We start from the raw sequence: 22,838 nt of genomic DNA, 5'->3' as shown, positions 1-22,838 counted from the left end.
GGTGCAGCATTATTGGGTGAACTTAATCTGCAGTGCTTAGGTAAACTATGCTACCTTTCTAGTGCTAATAATAATAGGGATTATGAGAGACCATAAACTTTTTTCTGCATCAATCGTGTGCAACAGATATCCACATAGAAAGGATACGTGGTTTGTTGTCATACCTGAAAACTGGTGGAACAAGCACATGTTTGGCACTTTATTTTTCAAACCGATAATGTGTTATATACATTAAGGAGGCTGTATGGTCCAGTGTTTAAAGAAATGTGCTTGTAACCAGCAAGTCCCCGGTTCAAAGCTCAATTCAGCCACTGACTCATTGTGTGACCCTGAGCAAGTCACTTAACCTCCTTATGCTGTGTTTCGAGTGAGACATTGTTTTAAGTGACTCTGCAGCTGATGCATAGTTCACACACCCTAGTCTCTTAACTTGTAAAGCGCTTTGTGATGGTGGTCCACTATGCAAGGTGCTATATAAAAATGATTTATTATCTACATTTATATACCTGTCACAGATATATCAGCAGTAAGTGAAAACAAATCATGACATTATTAAAATTGCTTATTTTCTGGGGTGTATTCAGGGAGTGTTCTACTCTGTCTAAGTTAATTGGATACAAATGAATAAGGAAACTTCCACCCCTTGGAAGGAAGCTGGAGAGAGTTCTTTCCAGCAGTGGTTGCTAAAATATCAGTCAATTGTGAACTTGATAAGAAAAGGAATATTTAATATCTTGATACCATAAAGACTGTGTGTCTGTTCTTATATTAGCAAAGGAATTCCTAATATATCATATCATCCTATACAGAGATACTATCAATAGTAACTGTGACACAGGTCTTTGAAGATGGGTCTAAAACTCTTCAAATAACAAGTATCACAGCCACAGACAGGAAGATAAAAGCAGAGCTGCAAACGTTCCCTCATGTCCAGCTGTACATGGTGCTCATAAATTTGGGGGATTCGAACTCGGGTGGACTTTTAAGTTGTGCCCATCAGTTACAACTACATGGAAAGATTCTCTGGAACACTATCTTTTGATCTGATTGCGCTTTGTGGCTGTGCTTTTTTATTGGCTGTGATTAAAATGTTGTCTTGTGCCTCATGTCAGTGGTCTGACTATTATTGTTTTTTGTCACGTGCATGCTATAACCTCTCTCTTGTTGGAGATTTCTAAGATCTGCTGTTAAATACTGCTACATAGAACAGGTGCTCTTTGCTTTAGAGTTCAACTTGCGAACGCTTTTACCTTAAACTGTGATTATGGGGCTTATGTAAAAACACCAGGCAGCAATTAAATGTACAATGCATTTACTATATACACAAGGCAAATTTAACATGAAAATTGGCTTCCTGCATAGAAATCATTGTTCTGTTGTGCAGACATCAGCCATGTACTTTTAACTACACTTAATGAAATCACTTAATGGTTAGGTGAGATATTAAGAGAAATGGCAGAGCTATTGAATCTTTTACAGATGGGTGCTGCTAAAATTACAATAATATTAACATAAGTTATGTTTAGAGTTTGGATATGATTACATATGAATTAGTGTATAAATCTCCATGTACATACTGTAAGTCATGTATGTGCCCATAGCTTTTCCTATGCCTGCCAATGGTGATTTCCCGTGTTCTCCCTATGATTTTATTATGCTTCACTATGTTTTGCTTCCTTTCACAATGGTATACCTCATTTACACAATATATACAAGATAATCAGGTGTACATTTATTCAAAACCACACACAAACATGATCATTTTTAGATAATCCACTAACTAGTCTTATGCTATAAGCAAAATTGGTCTTGTTTGTAGTTTTGGCAGAAAAAAAGATTTTGGCGCCTGTTGGCAAAGTCACCAAAGAGAAATTATAGAAGAGTAACACTTTAATAATTTGCTGTTATAATAAATCTTGTTCGTTTGCTTATTCATTTGAAGCTAATTACAACAGCAATATGTATTAAAGTTGAAAGCCAAGATCATCAGGATTCAATTTTTAGTGGTGACTTTGTCTTGGATCACTTTCAGTGTACACATACAATAACCCAAGAAGTGTTTCTGGTACCACAATGAGTTCAAGAAAACTCATTTTGCAAGTCTTATTTTTTGGTGGTCTGTTATACCTGCACTTTCCTCAATGTCTTCTTTTGCAACATTAACCTAGAAAATGTAAAACTTCTTAACCCTTTCTTAAACCTAGTACTATATATACTTTATAAACTGTCACAGAAACCCAAGATGAAATTATTTTACATGTAATTAGCTTCCTTTAACTCGCTGAAGCCCATCTATTATTTTTTACAATACGTGGGTATTATCTGTGATAAATAAAGACAAACTGCATTTAATGAATAATTATAACGTAAATTAAGTCAATATTAAAGAATCTTACATATAATTATTTTTGATAATTCAGGAACAGTGAAATTAAATTGGGTAGATATTGAACTGCAAAGAATAATGTATTTAAGGAAAAGGTGTGTCAATGGGGTATGCTTTTTGTTTTATTTTTTATTCGCTGTCTGAGTCCAAGGTTATTGGTCTCATTCGCTTGGTTGGTACTCCCGTTGGTGGAGGGTGATTGTAAATCTTCACAGAGACAGATTTGTTAAATGCCTAAAAATCATGAATTGCGGGTGTTGTCGAGCGACTTAAAATGAGACATTTTGTTTGAAAGTGGTCGGGGTGCACAGGAGTCAAATATGGGTCAAGGTCAAATATAGTCTTAAGTCTTCTTGACTTTTGACGTCAATACTGCAGTATTATGCCTTTTTTTTTCAAAATGACAGCATACAGGAGAATCTATAAACAAAAACGTATGAAAGTTTGTTTAGAAAATCCCCTCTAAGCCTTTTTAATTGTGTTTATAATTTCTAGACACAAGCCACTGTCAGATTTGAAATATGACTCTTCCTCGCATGTGTCCCATTCCATCCTTTAGGATTTTCTTTTATAAATAAATAGGATTAAAAGCATCTTTCTTAATATGCAAACAGAGGGGTCAAGAGTAAACAGACTGAATTAGTTCAACTTCCTTCAGCAGAATTATTTAGTCTAATAAAGAACGATATAATGACAACCTTCCCAAGTATTACTTCAGCTGGGAGCATGTTAATGGATCAATAAATTAATAGCTTGACATATACCATAGGGAGAAATTTTGTTTATGTGCAAATATTCCAAGTGTAACGCAGTATCGAATAGAAATATATGTTTACATACAATAGCTCAGGTTCTGGGTTTGATCAAGTAGTTGGCAACTCACAGTAGTATAGGCTCTAAACAAATGTAATCTAAAAGATTTTTCCATAGAGAGTTCACCTGGAATGTTCCAATAGAAACTGTTTATAATACTACATTGTTTAATAAAGATTTCTGCACTCATATTTCACATGATAAATGCTTCATTATCTTTTTTTGGGTGCAGTAAATTGCAACCAAAAGAGGTCCTGCATAAGGTACAATGCCTTATGTTAGTGAACTCACTGGACATAAATTTGCTAATTTTGGAAAATGTTTATTTGTTTAACCTTCCATTGCCACTAATGAAGAAACAAATTGAAATACATTAAATAAATACATACATATCTGTTGTCTATGCTAAGATCATTTTTGAACCCTTCTCATGAATATGTATTGGTGCAGTGTTTTTTTCATATTTGCATGTTTTAAATTGAATTGCCAGATTTACATAGATGTATGCTGCCTTTTTAGATAACAACTTTTACATTCTCTCATTTTACAATGAAAAGGTGCAGCTGGTTGTCAACTTGGCATTTAAGGACCAAAATAGATTATGAATGTTAACTTTTATTATACTTTGCAGTTTGATAGGCCACGTGAAATTGTTCTTCCTACGCAACCTAGTCTTGTTTGGCCAAATCCTGCCAAATTTATCTTAATAAATGTAGCGGTCGATGGCAGTTTAGATATAATGTTTAGACTGCGGTATTAGAATAGTCATGCCTGTGTGAATACAGGAGTATAAAAAACTAGGATCACTACAAACTGCTGTGAGCAAATAAATACAGACTGGGGTTATCCATAAAGTCTTTATAGACACAAGAGCCAGCACTGTCTATTAATACAACACTTTTTTGTTTGGACTGTGGCAGGCTTGTTAAAAGCCTTCTTCCTCTGGTCATTACTTTGTTGTTTTCACTGATTGGTCTGGCCACACAGCAGGTCTCCCTCCTGATTATCACCAACTGGTATCACGAAGCAACTAGACTTTCTCATTGGCTCCAGTACAGCCTGACAGAATTATAGCCCATACAAAAGATCAACGAACAGGTAAACTCTGACCACCCACATTTTTAAACAATGATTGGAGAAAGAATGACCAGCAGACAGAGTGTCTGTACCGTACCACCTGACCCAGTTCTAGATGGTAGACAGGCCTAGCCATGATGGTATGGACTGGCACAGCCAGCAGGTAGATTTGTTAACCATCTTCTTGCTGGTCATCTGAGTCAAACCCAGCATGGTCTCAATGCAAATGATAAATCACCCAAGTTATGTGCTGGGTTTGATATCACACAGGATACTTTCACCTCAACTAGATGGTACACATCTTCTTTGTCCACACACTCTTCAGCTCCTTGGTGCCATATTTAATGTTTTCTATCCCTTTCCCTTTGTTTGCTTTTTCCACAGTGGAACTCTTTTACAAACATTAGAAATGGCAACTCATAGGCCCCATAGAAAAATAGGATGTGTAGCATCATCTTTATAACAAACTTATGGGGCAGGTCCAATACTTATTGTAAGGAATGCTTTCAACGGGAATACCTTCAGTACGTACTTTTAAGTAAGGAAATGTATATATAGATTTGCTTTAACATTTTATTTGCTTCATATGCCCAGTACATTTAGCAAAATGTCCCCCACAGCAAAGTTAACTAAATCAAATTAAAACTGAGCAGCATTTTATAGTGTTTCTGGAACATTAAGGCACATGAAAAGGAAATAGCTGATATGATATAATATATGTCATCACTGGACTTTGTTGTTTTCACATGAGTCAATCACACACTTGTTTCTGCTGCCTCAAATTAAGGCTTGCTACGAAATCTTCCTTGCCGATGTGTGCGGCAATCGTGTAAGGACATCAGGAAAGGACACTGGGCCCGATCTTCGCGCAATCCCCTCGCTAAATTTGTGCCTCGCAAATAGTGCTTTGGCACAAAATGAGAGATATTCCAAAATGGCACAAAGCAGTTGAGACAGTGGAATACAGAAGTTTTTTTAGCAATTTGACCATTTTTTCTTTTTTTATATAAGTCGTGCCGTGACAGTCTACTGTGATGACACACTCTCTGATTTGTAAATGTAACAAGGTCATTCACCTGCAAAGTAAACATCAATCAAGCATTTTTATGTACACAATACACAAAAATGCGTTGTTATTCGTTCTACTCACCCTTTTGAACATCATGATTAAGCCCAGTTTGTAAGGTTTTGAGTGTCGTGGGAATGGATTTTTTTCGTTGTGCCATCTTTTTTGCAAGAATCAATTCATTCTAAATACGAATAAAATGTTAATTCTAGCCTACTATGATTTCTCAATAAATGAACAGTCTCAGTACAATTAGCAACACCGACATTCAGTAGATTGGACAGCTGCATAAAAACGGCCAGAAATTACAGTTAACAGAACTGTGTCCCACCTCAGCTAACTTATGATTGGACTGCTGCAGAGAAAATACAGGTATTTGGTTGGTTGATCGTATCACTGATCTGACTTTAGGAAAATGTTAACTGCAGCTGCCCACCCCTCACCCGTAGGATGCTGTGCATTACGGAAGAGCCAAATAAAGCAATGGGCCACAAGATGGGTATATCACGTATTTATACAATTAATTTACAGATGTGTGACAACACACAGCAAAGATAACAGGCAGCACCTCCCTCCCCTCTTCATCCTGCCATGGTGTATGACTTTTGACAGTAAACTGTCAAATGGAGTTGGGGATTTGGTCAGAATTAATGGTCTCCTCAATGCTGAAGTACAGGCAGATACTTATCCATCATGCAATACCATCAGGGAGGCATCTGATTGGCCCCAAATTTATTCTGCAGCATGAAAACAACCCCAAACATACAGCGAAAGTCATTAAGAACTATCTTCAGCATAAAGAACAAGGAGTCCTGGAAGTGATGGTATGGCCCCCACAGAGCCCTGATCTCAACATCATTGAGTCTGTCTGGGATTATATGAAGAGAGAGAAGCAACTGAGGCTGCCTAAATCCACAGAAGAACTGGTTAGTTCTCCAAGATGTTTGGGCCAACCTACCGGCCGAGTTCCTTCAAAAACTGTGTGCCTAAAAGTGTACCTAGAAGAATTGATGCTGTTTTGAAGGCAAAGGGTGGTCACACCAAATATTGATTTGATGTAGATTGTTCTTTTGTTCAATCACTTTGCATTTTGTTAATTGATAAATATATTAACAAGTCTATTTTTGAAAGCATTCTTACTTTACAATATTTTTTCACACCTGCCTAAAACTTTTGCACAGTACAGTGTGTGTGTGTGTATATGTGTGTGTGTGTGTATATGTATATATATATATATATATATATATATATATATATATATATATTAATTAGTTCCTGGCATTGATTTTTTTGATCTAGTCGGCACCCAGTTTGGGGTCATACAAGTATTTGTGCACAGTTTTTGCAAAGGCTTTGTTGGGCACACAAGCCATCGTCTTACATATTATAGATTATAAAACTTGTGTGTCTAGGAAAAAAAAAAGGTTTTCTTAAGGTGTCTAGAAGGGCTAGTATTCCGATAGTATCCTAATACTAAGTGGGTATTCGGTATCCATAATACGGATGGATTCATTCGGAATACCCCGTTTACATGGCATGGAATAGCTATTCAAATTTCCCACTATTTTGAATACAACTGGAATCCCGATGGAACAGGTGCCCGGATAGCAATATGGGTGCAGTCAATTGCACCTACCACGCGTGGCAGGTGCACTACCTCATAAAAACCCTGCATTATCTCCATTTGCTCTGGTACTGGGGAATTTAATATGTTCCACAGCACGTCGCAGCAATGCGGTTGTGAACCGGTCAAGGTGGCGGGACACGGCTGACTGGAAGGTCCCGGTAGCCAGGACACACATAAACACAGACACTACCAATTGCTCAGACAAGGCATGACTGCACAGGTTTATTCTGGCCAGGTCATCATGCAGCATGTGGCATAGATGAGTCGAGACGATACCTGGACAAGATTTGCTCATTGCTGAGCTCCTCGTATGTGTGCTGAGGCTGGTACACCCTTTCAGCATATCTTCACCTATGTCGGGGTTGGTGTTGCTGGGTGTGCCTTGCATCATTCACATTCACATGTTGACGGACACGCTGCATGCTGCCAACGTTTTCCATTGTTGCCTGTTTGTAATCAGTGCTGGAATGGTAGTGTGGACGGAGTTAATGCAGTCCTTTTACAATCCTTATTCTGCACGTCACAAACCTGGTTTTGTTCTTGGCGCATATCTTCGAACATAGCAGGATCATGCATATTGTCTGCCACTCCCCCCATATTGTGCAATTCATACATTTTATGTCTGCCCAGCGCCGAATGGATTGTGACTCGCAAAAGGACGTTTCGAATATGGTAACTTGACACAATTTTGGCACAACGCCATTTGCGATGCTTATACCCCTCTGCGATGTGCGCAAACCTTTCGAATATCGGGCCCACTGGCTGTTCTGTGTTATTATGTATTGTGTTATTTTATTAGTTAGTTGTGTATTTGAAATGTTTAAAATTCTTCATTTTGTTTTTAAATGTCTGCTGTGTCTTTTCAGCTGCCATTTCTCTTTGTCCTTATTTTTCTTTTTCTGTTTTATTTTTCCTTAAGAAATAGTTTGCATTTAGTTTAGTAGCTTTATATTTTGTTTAATTTCTGTAAGCCAATTTGGATAAAAGTGTGTGCTAAATAATTAACTGTACTTTTTTTTCTGACACACAGACAAGAGGGAATTACACAAATCAGATACAATGTTAGTAGGTCTGATCTGTAATTTTGATTAAGTAGATTTCATTTGAATAAAGCAATAAAAATGACAGATACAATTTAACTACTTTTATTTCTCATTCAGTTATCAGTTAAGTCTTTTAAGGCACCCCTAGAGACCGAACAAGCAGAGCGTACAAGCTTTGTGGCTATAGCATTTGAAGTGAATTAAGTTTGTCTGAGAAAGAAGTTAGTTGGTCTAAAAGGTTTTAAATTACACCCAGCATATGTGCACATGCCCATTAACCTGTCTGTCAAATATAATTAGCAGGTTTTGTAATTTGCACAGTGTATATGAATCCCAACGAATGCAAACAAATCACAACAAATAATGATTTTCAGATTAGAAGTAGAATACAAACAGGAAAAACTCTGTTAAAAATCATACACACACTATGTAGAAACAGAAGTACTATACAGACACACGTTCCCTGACAGAGACCTCCAGTAGTTGAACAATAGACAGTTGCTAGATTAACTGCAGTGTCTTTTTTTATCTGGTTGAAACAGCAGGTTAAAGCTATAGTAACTGCTATACTATATATATAATTATCCTGCAGTACTATCATTGTGATATTGTTGTCTTAGTTAGATGTTGGAGCAGGGGCCTTTATTCTCATGGAAAGGCTCATTAGGAAATGTTTACTGGAATTGGTTATTTAGTATTTGTCTCATTTCTTAGATCAAGATAATGTTTGCCAGGGGCAGGATTCTTAAAAATTCTCAGACATGGGAAACAAGATGCATTTTGGCATGAAAATATAATATATGTTCCCTTCCTTTACAGTGATGTGTGGTATTACTGTATCAAATGAAGTATAAAAACTGCCAGCATACCATGAAAAAATATACAAAGCACTGTCACATATGATGTACAGACAACAAACAAAAGCCTGTCCTAAATGTTAGAATCTCTGTCCTTAGATGTGTTTTAGATAAAGTTGGTCTTGAGAGACTAGCCACTTGAATAGACCATAAAATAGTTCCTTTATTCTATATGACAATACAGAATACATTTGTCTTCTGCATCAAAGTGGTTTTCCAAACACAATATATGAATAAAAACATGGCAGTGTGTATATAGTGTACTATGGGGGCTTTCTTCTGTAAATGTTGAATGATGAAAGTAATAGAAAAGGATCAGGATGAAACCCTAATCATATTTCACAGTAGACACACTGGGGGCTCTGAAAGCTACTGAAATCAGGACTTTGCGTATGTAACATTTATGGACTGATGGAGACCATGCAAGCTCTGTACTTTGTACAGTCCATAAATTAATATGATGGCAGAAGTGTTTGAAGGGAGACACGTTCTGGGGCTCAAAAGTGTGCTTAAGCTTTGTAAATAAAATATAATCGAGCTACGCTGTATGGACACTGCAGTATCTCCAGGCTGATGGCAGATTTGCAGAAAAAACAAAACCAAAAGGCTTTGCTGTGCTGTAAAATTGACAAGTAAAAATGGTGAAATAAACAGTAAAGGCAGGAGTTCCACAAATAAGTTTTATATTACGTTTTAGATCTGCATTTAAATAAAAATGCCACAGGTGGAGATTGCCTAGTTTCCTTTACATTGCATTAGCTATTTATTTGAAGGGAAGGCCAATAATGCAATAATATTTTTTTTGCTTCTTTGTGAACTTTGGGATGATTATTAAGGTGGCTATTGCTTCAGCTTACTGAGGTGGACTGAATCGTAAAGGCTTACGACGATTATTCTGAAAATCAAACACACGTGGGAATGCAGGAGTAAATGCAGGATCAAACTAGGGTACAGGTAACTACATTTTATTAAGAATAAATACTGTAGAACTTTCTTACAAATAATTATATAGTTGCACTTGTACTATGAAGCATCCTGGAACGTTTAAAGCAGAAACATTTAGATTTTATGAATAATAAATCTTTGGGTTGATTTTATCAATGTATACTCTGCTGGGCTAAGACATAGATGGATTTATGCAGGCTATTTTATAGCACAAGGTACTACCTGTTTTGTAACAGTTTCTATTTTAAATGGTGCAGCAGTGCACCCATGACCTGGACAAACAAATACAATGGGCTCAACAGCATATTAAAACCTGGCTTTGAAAGTCTAGCCTGCTGCTTACAAATGCAGCAACTTCAATATGATCCGAGTACTTCTAAACAAAAGGGTGTAAGCGTTCACTGTTTTTTGTTTCATTTCATTTTTTATTTAAAAGAATACAATTAAAAATTAAAAGAAGCATGCTCATTTGCTCTGCTCTTACTCATTGTTAAAATGAAAATCCATGTTGGCCCAGTAACTGCAACATGTGTTTCACTTACCTATTGGAGAATTCAGTTACCAGTGATTTATTGCTCAACAACTTGCATTCTTTTTTTACAGTTGGGCTTCAGTTTCCTAACGTTTTGCAACCCTGATGTTTCAAAGTGGAGCGACAGGCATATGCAGCGATCCTTCCCAACACTGATGAATGGAGCCTGGCAGTCTTGATGATGCAGCTCGGTGCAGTAGTGAGAGTCACTTCAAATGGGATTTCGTCACTGATGAAATGCGGGACCTCACTTTGCAGATCAACCAGCAGCTGCCACCACTAACAGAGAGGAAGAATGGTAAGTTATGCTATTCTATACGATGCTTTCACTTGACAAGTCAGTGCATCAAGGTCATATAATATGCCAGTCGTCTGTAGTAGTTTTGTAAATTTGCACCTTTTCTCATTCCGGGATCTGTAGGAGACACCTTAGTTTTTTTAAAACAGTCACTTTAAACCGTCTTTAGTTTTTGTTGATGACCTTCCATTTAACCATAACTAGCTAATCAAATAAAAAGCTGATGGTTTAATAAAACTATTCCTCTTTTCATTGTGAAAGTTGGTGTTTTACACTAAATTATGTATCCTAGGTGTCGGTCTGCCAAAGTATGGCCTTCTGTGCACTATATCAGAAAACAGACCCGTTTACATGCTGCTACTGTTTTCAGAAGCTTATTAACGACACATTCAAGCTTAATAATAGCTCAAATGGCATAACAGGCATAAAAAGGAGGTATTTTTTCAACTGGTGTTTTTGTTATACTGATAACATTTTACATGTTTAAAAAACATATGGGATTAGGAGCTTTATTGTTAGTCCTTTTGGCAGTTCTGGAAATCCACAAAGACAAAGAGATCACGCACAACCAGGTGTGATTCTCTAAGACTCCATTCACTCTTGTGATTTATGGCAGCCCAGGACTGCCTTTTCTCATATGTGAACGCTCCAAAACAGAAAAGGCAGCACAGGATCTCCGTTTCGATCTGGCACAGGGCCTGTGTTCCAAGACTAGAGCTGGCCTTTACATATGTATGAACGCAAAGCAGACTTACAGCCATTGCACACTGGATCCGTTCCGTCATTTAGCATCTGTCATCCATAAAAGTGCGTTAATATCGTACTTCAGAGCGCTGACATGCAGTGGAGGCTTTGTTGAAGTTTCAGTATTTTAATAAAAAATAAATACAATTATGTTGAACACAAAAAAAATTCCATCACTTTCACGTACTGCCCCCCTTTCCTGATTGTAAGCCCTGTCCGTTTTTGCCCTGTCACACTTCTTTCACTGAAATTCATGTTGTAAAAATATATTTTTTAATGTATTTAAGTGTTCATTTTATGTTGTTTTTAGCAATAATGAAATACAAGTGTTTCAGGTCTCAAGTGGCCATTTAAATTATTAAAATATATTTACATTGATAGTTGAGTACTGTATGATGCAAATAGTTTAAAACAATTAAAAAAAAAAAAAAAAACATGTCCTTGTTTCATTTTACCTTTCTTCTTTAAAAAAAGATCTAAAGCTGCTTTAGAGGCAGGATAAATCTATTTTTAATTTGGTGACCCCTTATTTTTATTTCTGTGTTTAAGTGTATCACAAATAAGTATATTTTAACCTGCAAAGTTTAAGAAAACAAAATTCTGAGGCGATCAAGGAGAAAGAAATCTACTGATACAGATATGCAGGTCCCAATGTTACAAGAACTGGTAGTGATCAACTTATCTCATCACTCCTTCACTGATTCTCAAATATCTGTTTTAAGTAAAGGTCTTTCTTTTGTCCCCACAAAGACAGTGGAGTCCTTTTAAATTGAAAGTGGACAGTTTCAATTTTTTTCAACAACTTCATTTAAAACATTTATTTTCTACTTCTCAATAGTGCTAGTGTAGTCAGTAGAAACTATGTATCAAATGTGAGTGAAGGTATGCAAAGGGAAAACACACCATTTAAGAAAAAAATCGCATGTTTTACCAAATACTAATCTGAATCCTAGCCGTTTGGTCGAAAGAGATTGGAAAATAATATATCCCAATATATTTTATATCCCATTAAGAGCGAATCCAACCCAAGATATTACAAATGAAATAGGTATCTTTGTCTCTACTGCATTGGCTATAGGCTGGATAACTAGATAATCTCTAAAACAACATCAATAACCAGCCACTTATCTATGTATCTTTGTGTTTAATTGTTGAAATAGCATAAATATGTCTAATTGAACAAGAGTCTTTTTAGTACCTGTGTATTATTATTATTAATTTCTTAGCAGATGCCCTTACCCACAGTGACTAACAGCTGTATACAAAAAATACATAAAGAATTACAGTACAATTAAGAGCAAGATACAAAACACAGTACGATTTGATATCGGGGCAGTTCAAGAGCAGATAAGTGTTGATAGTTACATCAGGGTTAGATACGAGTGCATGTGAAATACAAGGACCGGGCTCTGGAGGCAGGGGAGCTTAGATGAGGTACAGCCATTCTTCTAGTGCAGGTGGAGTGGCGAGGTTGGGTAGGAGTGTATGGAGAGATGAGGGTCTGGAGGTAGCTGGATGCAGTCTGGTCAAGGCATCGGTAGGTGAGTACAAGAGTCTTGAACTGGATGCTAGCAGTGATTGGGAGCCAGTGGAGTGAACGGAGCAGTGGAGTAGCATGGAAGAAGTGAGGCAGAGAGAATGCCAGAAGAGCAGCAGAGTTCTGGATGAGCTGGAGAGGACGGGTGGCGGACGCAGGGAGGCCAGCCAGGAGGGAGTTGCAGTAGTCTTGACTGGAGAGTACCAGGGCCTGGATGAGGAGTTGCGTCGAGTAGTTGGTGAGGAAGGGCCGGATTCGTCATATGTTGCTCAGGCAGAATCAGCAGGTGTGTGCTAGAGTGGAGATCTGCTGGGAGTAGGAGAGGCAGGGGTCCAGGGTTACTCTGAGGTTAGCGTGATCGATTCCAGAGGAATGGAGATCAGAGGAGGGGGAAGTAAAGGAGGTCGGATTTAGAGAGGTTGAGTTTGAGGTGATGCAAGTGCATGCAGGTGGAGATAGCAGATGCAGGTAGAGCTAAGGGAGGGTATGGGGGGTCAGAAGGGGGAAGGAGAGGAAGATCTGAGCATCATCAGCATAGAAATGGTATGAGAAATCATAGGATGCGATGAGCGGGTGTAGAGAGAGAACAAGAGAGGACCCAAGACTCCTTTTGAGAGAGGATGAGGTGTGGAGGTTGTCGTGCCAGGCTACCTGGTAGGTGCGGTCGGAGAGGTAGGAGGAGAACCAGGCCAGAGCAGTGCCAAAGATTCCCAGGTCAGCGAGAGAGGAGAATAGAGATAGACAGTGTCAAAGGCAGCAAAGAGATCGAGGAGAGTTAGGACAGTGGAGAGCGAGGCAGCATGGGCAGAGTTTGGTGAGTTAGTGACAGACAGGAGAACAATTTCAGTGGAGTGAACAGAGCGGAAACCAGATTGGAGAGGGTCAAGCAGAGAGTGCTTAGACAGGAAAGCAGAGAGCTGGGCAGCTCTGGGCAGTCTACAGGCAAACCCGCAGGCATCTGGCCAGACTACGGGGGTCACTGGTGCGTGGTAAGCCCACTTCAAAGCACATTGTTATGGCTCTGCTGTTGAAGGAAATGAACAGGATTGATTTTCAGAAGTAGATGGAAAGAGGGCATTGGCAGCATATCTGTTGTGGAAGTAGTACCCATTTTAAGTATGTGTGCTCTCAGTGCCATTCAGCACAAGCATATTCTGTATTTTGTGTGTATGAAAAAAAAAAATATAATCATTAAGTGAAATGTTGATCAAGTTTGTCATGAATATTAATGGAAAAGTTGTTGATATTCATTCTAGAATACTATACATGAGTCCAGAGAATTCATTCCAGCTGAGAGTCAGAACTGAATACAACTTAAATTTAAATTAGAAATTAGAAAGAAACATGCACAGTGCAGCAAATTTGTGAACTTTCCCCTAGAAAAATAAAAAATGGAGACTATCTAATAAAACACATTTTACCCTGATAGTTGTTGTTCCCTAGCTAGATGTAGTATTTATAGATTTGTATTGAAAGTTTTGAATAAAAATAACATATTTTATGTTCATATTAACTACTCAGGATAATCCTTTTTGTACCATACTGTACAGCGGTTTAAGGAGCCTTCTGATGGGTTTGTGCACACCCATAAAGTTGTATAACTTCAATTTGTAATCATTATATCATAAATAACATTTACATTAAAATAAAAAAAGTATAAATGACCAGTAATAACAATAAATTACTAAGTATAGTTGGAATAAAGTGAGTAAGTAGTATAAAATGCTTGTCACACTTTAATAGCTTCAAACTGTCATCATTTTCAATAGCACTTTAAAATAGTGTAATATTTTCTTGCCAGGACACATACCAGGTAAATAGGTAAGTATGCAATATTTTGCCAAGTGATTTCTGAAGCCAGATAAAACATGATTGTTTGAACATTGTATCAAAACCAGCTGATGATTAATCCACTCTTAAATATCACTCCTCTCTGGACTTTCAGACCAGCTTAAATGCCACTTGAATCACAAGGTTTAAGCTCAAAGAATTTCTGGAATCCTGTGATATAAACAATATTTTTAGATTGATGAATCTATGACTCCATGGCTATTTTTTTCCATGATGTAATGGTTGGTGGTTGGGCAACACTAATTGAGAGAAGAGGTAGAACATTTTTGGCATCTCTTCAAGTTAAGCCATTCATGATTTTTACCATTACCATGGTTAAGGCAAATATTATATTTTTAGAACTGGTATTTTCCTATAACTGTGCCAGTTTTTTGTTAGGACATGAGAGTTCAAGTTAAAGATTGTTTTTACTGGGTTAGAAACACAAGCTAGCTATCCAGCAAAGCCTGGGTTTCAGAACTACCATCAATAAAATGTATTATGTAAATGATCAGCAAGCAGTAGTTTGTGCAGTCAGTTAAATATAGGCAAGACTGTGAGAAGTACTGTCAGTACAGAATAGATTTAGTTGAGCTTGCTTTGCTGGCACTTGGTAATTTCAATGATATACCTAAACAATGGTTGTTTTGAAACCCAGGACTGGGTGCAGAACTTGTGTCAGTTTTTAACTCTGATATATTAACCGATATTGGCATGTGCAGTTTCCAGTGGGAGTATTTATCTAATACAAAGATGGGCTTTGTAATCTGAATATATGCTTATTTATAATTGTTTTGTCAGTCATTTTAGTATGGCTCATTTTGTGATTGTGTGCAGTAAATATTGGAGAATATTACAGAATTACTGTAGTAATTTCCAAACGTGGGAAAGCTGTAACAGAACTTGTTGCTGTACGCTGTTTTTGTTTGATTTTGTTTTTTTTTCAAAATGAAGAGTGTTGCTCATACTGATTATGTAAACACAGAGGTTCGGGTTTTTCATTAATTCTAAGATTTAAAGCCATTATTTGTTTTTTTTTAGCTTTGAAATTGACTTGCTAAAATTTGTATTGGACTACAGGATCAGATATGCAAGTCAAATATGTATATGCATATTGTTGTGGGATTTCGTTTGCTGGTGTAAACCATACAAGGTCTTATGAAGCACTGAAAAACTAAATGAATATTTTAATAAACCTACAGAACTGCTGTAATTACTGTGTGTAGATGTGCCCTGCTGCAATTTTTTTTCGTTGCCATGCGTAACATAACAACAAGAAGAAATATTATAAATAATATCAAATTTGTTGTTGAGGAGGCAGTTTGACTGAATAGCGTCATTAAACAGGGAACACAGGTCATGAAGCTGTGCAGAATTTTTAAAAAGTAAATAAGGCTAATTGTGTCATGATTTAAATGCCCAAACCTCTCCAGGGGTTATTTTCAAAGCTTTGTTACAATACATTTGTCATGTTACAGTTCAGCAGTTGTTGTTATTTTCAAATTTACTTAAACAAAACAACTTGCAGGTACTTTAGGGTTGCTATGAAATGTAAATTATTTTATTTAACGTGTTGTGTTGGTCTTCGATTGTTCTTGAATAGACATGTTAGTCTTCAGGAGAGGGATATTGCTAAGAATCTTGGTGAGCCTAATTCTATTTAAAGAATGTTTCAATGATGTAATAATTGAACCAAGGCAGAAAATGACATGTGCATAAGAGCATTTTTGTTTAAAAAAACTGAGTAATTTAACATTTAATTTAACATTTAAATTACTCTTAAACTGTGCAACTGAAGATTTATTGAGAAAATGAATACAGTTACTCAAATGTACCTATTCACCGGTTTATGTATATAAGCAATGTCAACCCTCACTTTCACCACCCAATTCTTCACACAAAACAAAAACACAAATCTCACTGCTGTTGACTAGCACATTGCTCTGGCAGAAGAGGCAAAGTTGCAGGTCTGAATTGCTTAACCTTCCCTAAAATAACTGCAAGTTTTTTATTTTATGTCAAATCTACTGAACTTGGTATCCAGGTTGAGGTCTTTCACTGTTTTTATGAAAATTGCTTAGACGATGAATATTTTCCATATTTTGCAAGCATGGGTTGTAGAACGTGCAGGTTTAAAAAAATACCTGCAGGTCATGGACAGATGGTCAACAAAAGTGGCCTAAGTTTAAAGGTTTGGTGATTAAGTAAAACATTTAAATAGTAATTTTATTACTTTTAAAACATGAGGTGGACAGCGACCACATCTGAAATGCAGAAGTATTAGTCATCTGATGTTTGCAGATATAGTCTACAAATTTCTTTTTAAAAGGCTGTATGTTTGAATTTCCCTGAATCTTTGTCAAGGGAAAGTGTGTTAAAAAAAAATAAACAAATACAGTGGAGGAGGTTACAGCCTTTTGATACCATGATAACTTCACTAATTATTTCTATTTAAATGTATAAATATGCTTCTGTTGTAAAAATAGAATGTGTCACCCAGGTTTTTATACATTTACTCATTTGCAGATGTTCTCTCTATGCTAAAAAGATTGTGAAAAATGTGAATTTCTCAAATGGATTTGTAGAACTAAAAATCCATGGCTGTAGGAATTCATTTCATTTTCATGTTTAGAAATGTTGGTAAATCATGTTACTTTAGTGACAAGGAATTTAACAGCAACTAGTAGCCAAAAAGTTAATATAGCAATGGTGAAAAATGTTAAACAGCTGCCATTCTTGTATTGGTAAATTGAGAGGCACACATCAAGGTTGCAAGAAGCATAACTATAACCAGTGTTAAAATACCACATGCATGAAAAGGTTAAAGAGCAGGATTACAATAGGGATCGTGCCAGTGGTCTCAAGAAGGTGCTTTTATGTAAATTCCAGCTTGATTTTGTGGTGGCTGAGGTTGAGAGTTTACATCCATCTGGTTATAATTGTGCCCTGTTTTGAAGCTTCAGAGTAACTGCTTGATCAAGTGCTCTTGGGTTACCGGCACTTTCAGCAGAGTTTGGATCACTTCACTTCGTTCAGGAGCCAGCAAGAAATACTTGCTGGTAATCTCAGCATGCACACTCATATCTGACCTCACTTGCATACTCTAGATCTTGCTAATCGTGAATAGATGATCGCAGTAGTACCCCCAAAATGTTACCCATTTTCAAGGAGCTGTGAACGACAGGGTGTGTGTGATTTAATGTGTGGTTTGTCTTTTCGATCAACATTGCAGAAAAATGGTAAAATGAAGAACCAATGTTCCATCCAATATACCAGGGGTTTTCTTGGGTCTAAGGGCCACAGGGGGTATGCAGGATGACTCCGAAATGCACAAATAAAAATGAAAGTAAAAGAAAATGTTTTTTTTTTAAAGGTATTATATATTGTCTAAAACACTGTGTATAGTTAATTAATCTTTGCTTAGCAGCTCAAAGTGAACCGCAGATGAAAGAACAACACATAATCTATCAAATCAAACATTTTAACACCTGTATGCATGCGTAATTTCGAGTTCATCTCTGATATATCGGTGAAGCAAGTGTCTGGTGATGGTTGATAACTTATCGTATCACTGAAGCACTGAGTTTCTGTGTTTTTTTTAGAAGTATAAATGCTCTGGTAAACATAAATAATAATCACAATACTCATACTTTTGACAGTATATGTTTTATTTATTACTGTGGCTGCATTTTAGTCACAGCAAGTGCCTGGATGTGTTTGGTGTTTGCAATGGATATAATTCTTACTTGCAAAAGAAAAACAAATGAAAAAAGCACAAGATTCTACAAAAACTGCAAAGCGACAAAGTTATACAGAGTCCCTTTGGATACTGTTTATGGTGGCTTTAATATATATAATTTTGTTATCATTGATATTATAGTTCTATCTTGAGGTTAATGTTTTTGATACAGTAAACATTTTAAAAGGCACACACAATTATGCTGAGGTGGGAAGTAAATGGTAACGTGATAAACATTTCCAGTGCAGACTATTTTGTATTTATAATGACTTTTCAGAATAGAAAGCCAGTACAACTGTTTCCAAAGAGATTCATAAATACTATCTTAATTCAGTGCTTCCAAAGACATATAATTACATTAAGAATGAAGATACTGTTCGGTATTTTGTCTTAAACCAGCAGTTTGTTAGTCCCAGGCTGTTGTGAAAAAGTATATATTAAATAAACAGGGAAAACATTTATTATTCAGCCTTTTCTTGCAACTAGCATTCATTGAGTGACAATTGTAAAGGGCACTTTAGCTGAAACTTCCCAACAGAAGGGGTAGTGTTAAAAAAAGGCTGAAAACCAATACAATATACTCCGTGGTACCACTGGACTTGTGGCATGGATTGCTTATTTAATATATTTTGCATGAATTTGAAGATTGGGTGATTCGCGTGTTTAAGGATATTTAGTGGTACAATGGACTTGTAAGATAAATACTGTATTGCAATCCTCTTATGTATAGATACCCTGTAGTTTTAGACTTAACAATAATGTGGTTATTTGCTTGTACTCTTTCTAGTAAAATGAATACTTGGCTAACTTTCATTAGTGTTGATTTGATCAATCCTATACCCCACCAGGAGACACCACATCTGGATTGTATAAGAGCATTTTACAGCAATGCTGAACCCACTTGGCTTGCATCCACCTGTTTCTAGGGGGGATTCTGGGATAATCACACACAGTTGATGCGATTCAGGGTGATGTTTTAAAATCTAGGGGTGGCTTGTCTCAACGAGGGTTACAGGCTGATTTAGATCAGCCAATCGACAATTCAGAATTGTAACAATATGTCCAAAATTCAAAAGAACAAAAGTGTGGAAAAGTCTTGATCATTTAGATTTTTTAATTTAGTTTCTGGGGTATCTTTTTTGTCACTCCGCCACAGATCAGGACAATAGTGTATTATTATTTTGAGTGAAATTGAGTTTTTAAAGGCTTACAATAGATTTTTTCATGAGCCAAAATAACAAGACTGTTCCTTTTATTTATTTTTTTTCTAAAGATCAACATTCCTGAGAGAGTGCTGCAGAGGTAATGTTCATTCTTTTCATTTGACCAACAAATTATTGGTCTTTTAAAAACACATTTGTTTGGTAAAGATACCAAAGAGTGGTTGGCACAAGTTTCCTACCGGCATTGTTTAATCAAGTAACAGGTGGGGTTTGTGGATCATTTTGTAAGTTGCATTTTTTATATAAGGTTTGTTTTGTGTTGGGTTCAGTTTATCGAAGTAGGAGTATATAGTGTTGTTTTTAAGGAACCTGGCAGGTGAAGAAATGTACGTAATCATCATGAATTTGCTAAACAGAAAAACTGAAAACAGAATAATTTTGTTTGCACACACTCCTATAATTGATATCACATTTAATGATATCACAGTTAGAAGAAGAAAAAAAAGGTAAATTCATTATAGCAAAGTACAGTAAAGTCTGATCTCAGCCACATGAATAAAACATCAACAATGTTATTCACATATGGCATATGTTCACTTGACTGGAAATTAATTGTGTTGTAAGCTTTAAAAAATTCACATCTTCAGCCAAGAGTGGTTCACCTAACAGGAATGTATGGATGTTCATAGCAAATATAAACTAGCATGATGTTGCAAGAAACTAGTATTAGCACAGGCAAGAGTCATGGAAATATGTTAACAAACCCTGTCAGGCACTATTGTTTTATTGTGGTGACCAACCTGAGTCCTGGTGACACAAATGGCTCATATGTGACCTCCTAATTTAGGCCATAGGCACCCGGGAGGCAACTTCAATAGGTAGCCAGTCCACAGATACCATCATATTGTGTCAATTAATAATTAAAAGCTACTAATAATATGTTGCATCTCAAGAGACTAACTGCATTGTGTTTGTGTATGGAGAGGCACTCTGGTGCTGGAGATATGATGTGCTGTATATTAAACATGAAAACAACCTATATGTTCAAGGTTCATATGTATTTACTATGAGGTGACAGAAAGAGACTGGGGTCATAGGTTTAAGGATCTATTGACATGTTGTGAAAGGGGTTGATTATTATCAGAAAGGCATAAACTTTTATATGGCTTACATTTTAATGAAAAACTACCGTAGCAATGGAAAGTTTAACATCCTGTAATCTGTTATTCAGAAGATTATGTGTGATTATGAGCACTGTAATTTTTTAGTAGTTATATAATTTTATTAGTTATATTTACAAAAGATTATCAATGTGTTTTTACCCCACTGTTTAGTATTTGGGTTTTGCACTTCCCCTATTTAATATTAATAATTTTTAAAGATATTTTTGTATTTATTTTCACCTTAAATGTAGCAAATGCCTTGAAGACCTCTAATAATAACTTGTAACTCACTAGGACACAGCAGGACAATGGAATACACTGTAACTGTAACCAAGACAAAGAGGTTCATGAACCAGGAGATGGCACCAATGCTATCTAATTCGGATGCTCAGCCTCTCACACCTGCACACATTCACATTGCACATATTGGAACAAGCAGTCGTATTTCAAAAGACACTCCAGTTAAGACAGTAAGGAATACGCTATGTAGATATGGTCAGATCAGTTAATTGCACTTATCACATCTACCACACCTCACCTACAAACACGTTATTTTCTGTAAGAAACTATACAATTACTGTAGGTATTACAGTTTTAAAGAGCAGTTGGCTTAACATGCAGTGTTTATTGTTTCACCTTATCCATCCCTTTTATGACATTAGCAATTATATTGAATTTTTCTGAGTGTATCCAGTATTGAGTTCATATTGAGGTGTCTGTTCAGCGCTTGGCAGAATTTTCCAGAAAAGCTCAAAGACAGATTTAGACAAACACATGGTAATAACCCAGTACTGGAACATCAGAGCCCAGAACCACTCATCGTGACCAGCACAAAACAATACAAGGGAAAGGTCGAACAAATAAATGTTATTTTTTAAAAGCATTTTTACGATGTTGAATAGCGATCTAAAGTAGATTTTTACAAAATACTAAATGCATTCTTCTAAATCAAAGTGTTTTAACTGTAAACAAATGAAGAAAATGATCATTCATATTGCACCAGTTTTGCAATATTACATTTAATATTATCGAATGTCTCAGGGTAGTACATTCCGCCAAAAAAGCAGCAACATAAGAAAACAATCTAATTCTAGATTTGTTATAAAATTTGACAGAAAATACACACCAGATATTTAAGGTAATTCCAATGCTAATTGTTTGTTTATCAAAATGTAAATGACCCCTGGTGGGGGTCCTATTACCTGCAACACAGGAAGTGAATTTGTGTACTTCTATTAAACATATTGCGATATGGAGGTTTTAAAGTGAGATTCACCTGCATCAAAATGAAAATAAAGGCAAATAGCAAAACAGTACAAAACTTGTGGGAAACTGTGTTAATGATAGGTAAACATGTTAAGAATCTCGTTCACCTATGGCAAAGTATAAATATCCTTATTTTCTCTTTGATGTGCATTTGTCTTTTTCATTAAAATTCAGAGTTTAGTCTCTGTCAGGTTGTTTTTTTTTTCTACACACTGCTGCAGTATGATCCTGTGGAAGTTTTGGGGTCATTTAACTCAGGCTATTTACAGACATAAAAATAGCAGCATAAAATATAGTTTTCACAAATTGAATTAAGTGACCACTGAGGCACAGTAACCCGAGAACAGAAGAGACATGACATTTGTTAAAGGTTTTTTATTTGTGTGTGTGTGTGTTACTGTTACAAACATTTTATGAAGAGTGAATATTGTCTTTGACTGGAAAATGTGGGGAAAAAATCTAATCTGTGAAGTACTGATAAAATGTTCCAATAGAATGTCCTAATTCTCCTTAACAGGAAAATACAGATAGTTGTACTTTGTGTAGTCAGTTTAGATAAAATAGGTTCCCATCTCCTCAAGATTTTTTTTTTGATAGAATAATGTGTACAGGTCCCCAAGTGGCTCACTGGATAAAGGCACGATCACATGCGCAGGGTTTCTCCTCATAACCCTACAGCAGACCGTATTGAGCAGGAGCCTGGTGACACCTGCATGGCTGGCTTTTGACCTCAATGGCAAATTTCACCAAGC

At 36.4% G+C, this 22,838-nt stretch overlaps 1 protein-coding gene across 4 annotated transcripts in view; it reads left to right on the top strand.

Moving 5' to 3' along the window:
* The window catches only part of LOC121296410 (myocardin-like), a 195,561-nt gene that overhangs the window by 102,877 nt on the left and 69,846 nt on the right, over positions 1–22,838 (top strand). For 3 of the 4 annotated variants that reach the window (XM_041221938.1, XM_041221937.1, XM_041221934.1), the window contains exon 3: positions 10,418–10,644. In XM_041221938.1, the coding sequence (XP_041077872.1) occupies positions 10,506–10,644 (139 nt within the window). In that variant the 5' untranslated portion in view covers positions 10,418–10,505. Of the gene's footprint in view, positions 1–10,417; positions 10,645–22,838 lie in introns of those variants that run through there. The other variant, XM_041221939.1, reaches the window with a different exon arrangement.

This window comes from Polyodon spathula, chromosome 21, assembly GCF_017654505.1.
Source record: "Polyodon spathula isolate WHYD16114869_AA chromosome 21, ASM1765450v1, whole genome shotgun sequence".
NCBI classification, from domain to species: domain Eukaryota; kingdom Metazoa; phylum Chordata; class Actinopteri; order Acipenseriformes; family Polyodontidae; genus Polyodon; species Polyodon spathula.
This window is presented reverse-complemented; position numbering and strand designations above follow the sequence as displayed.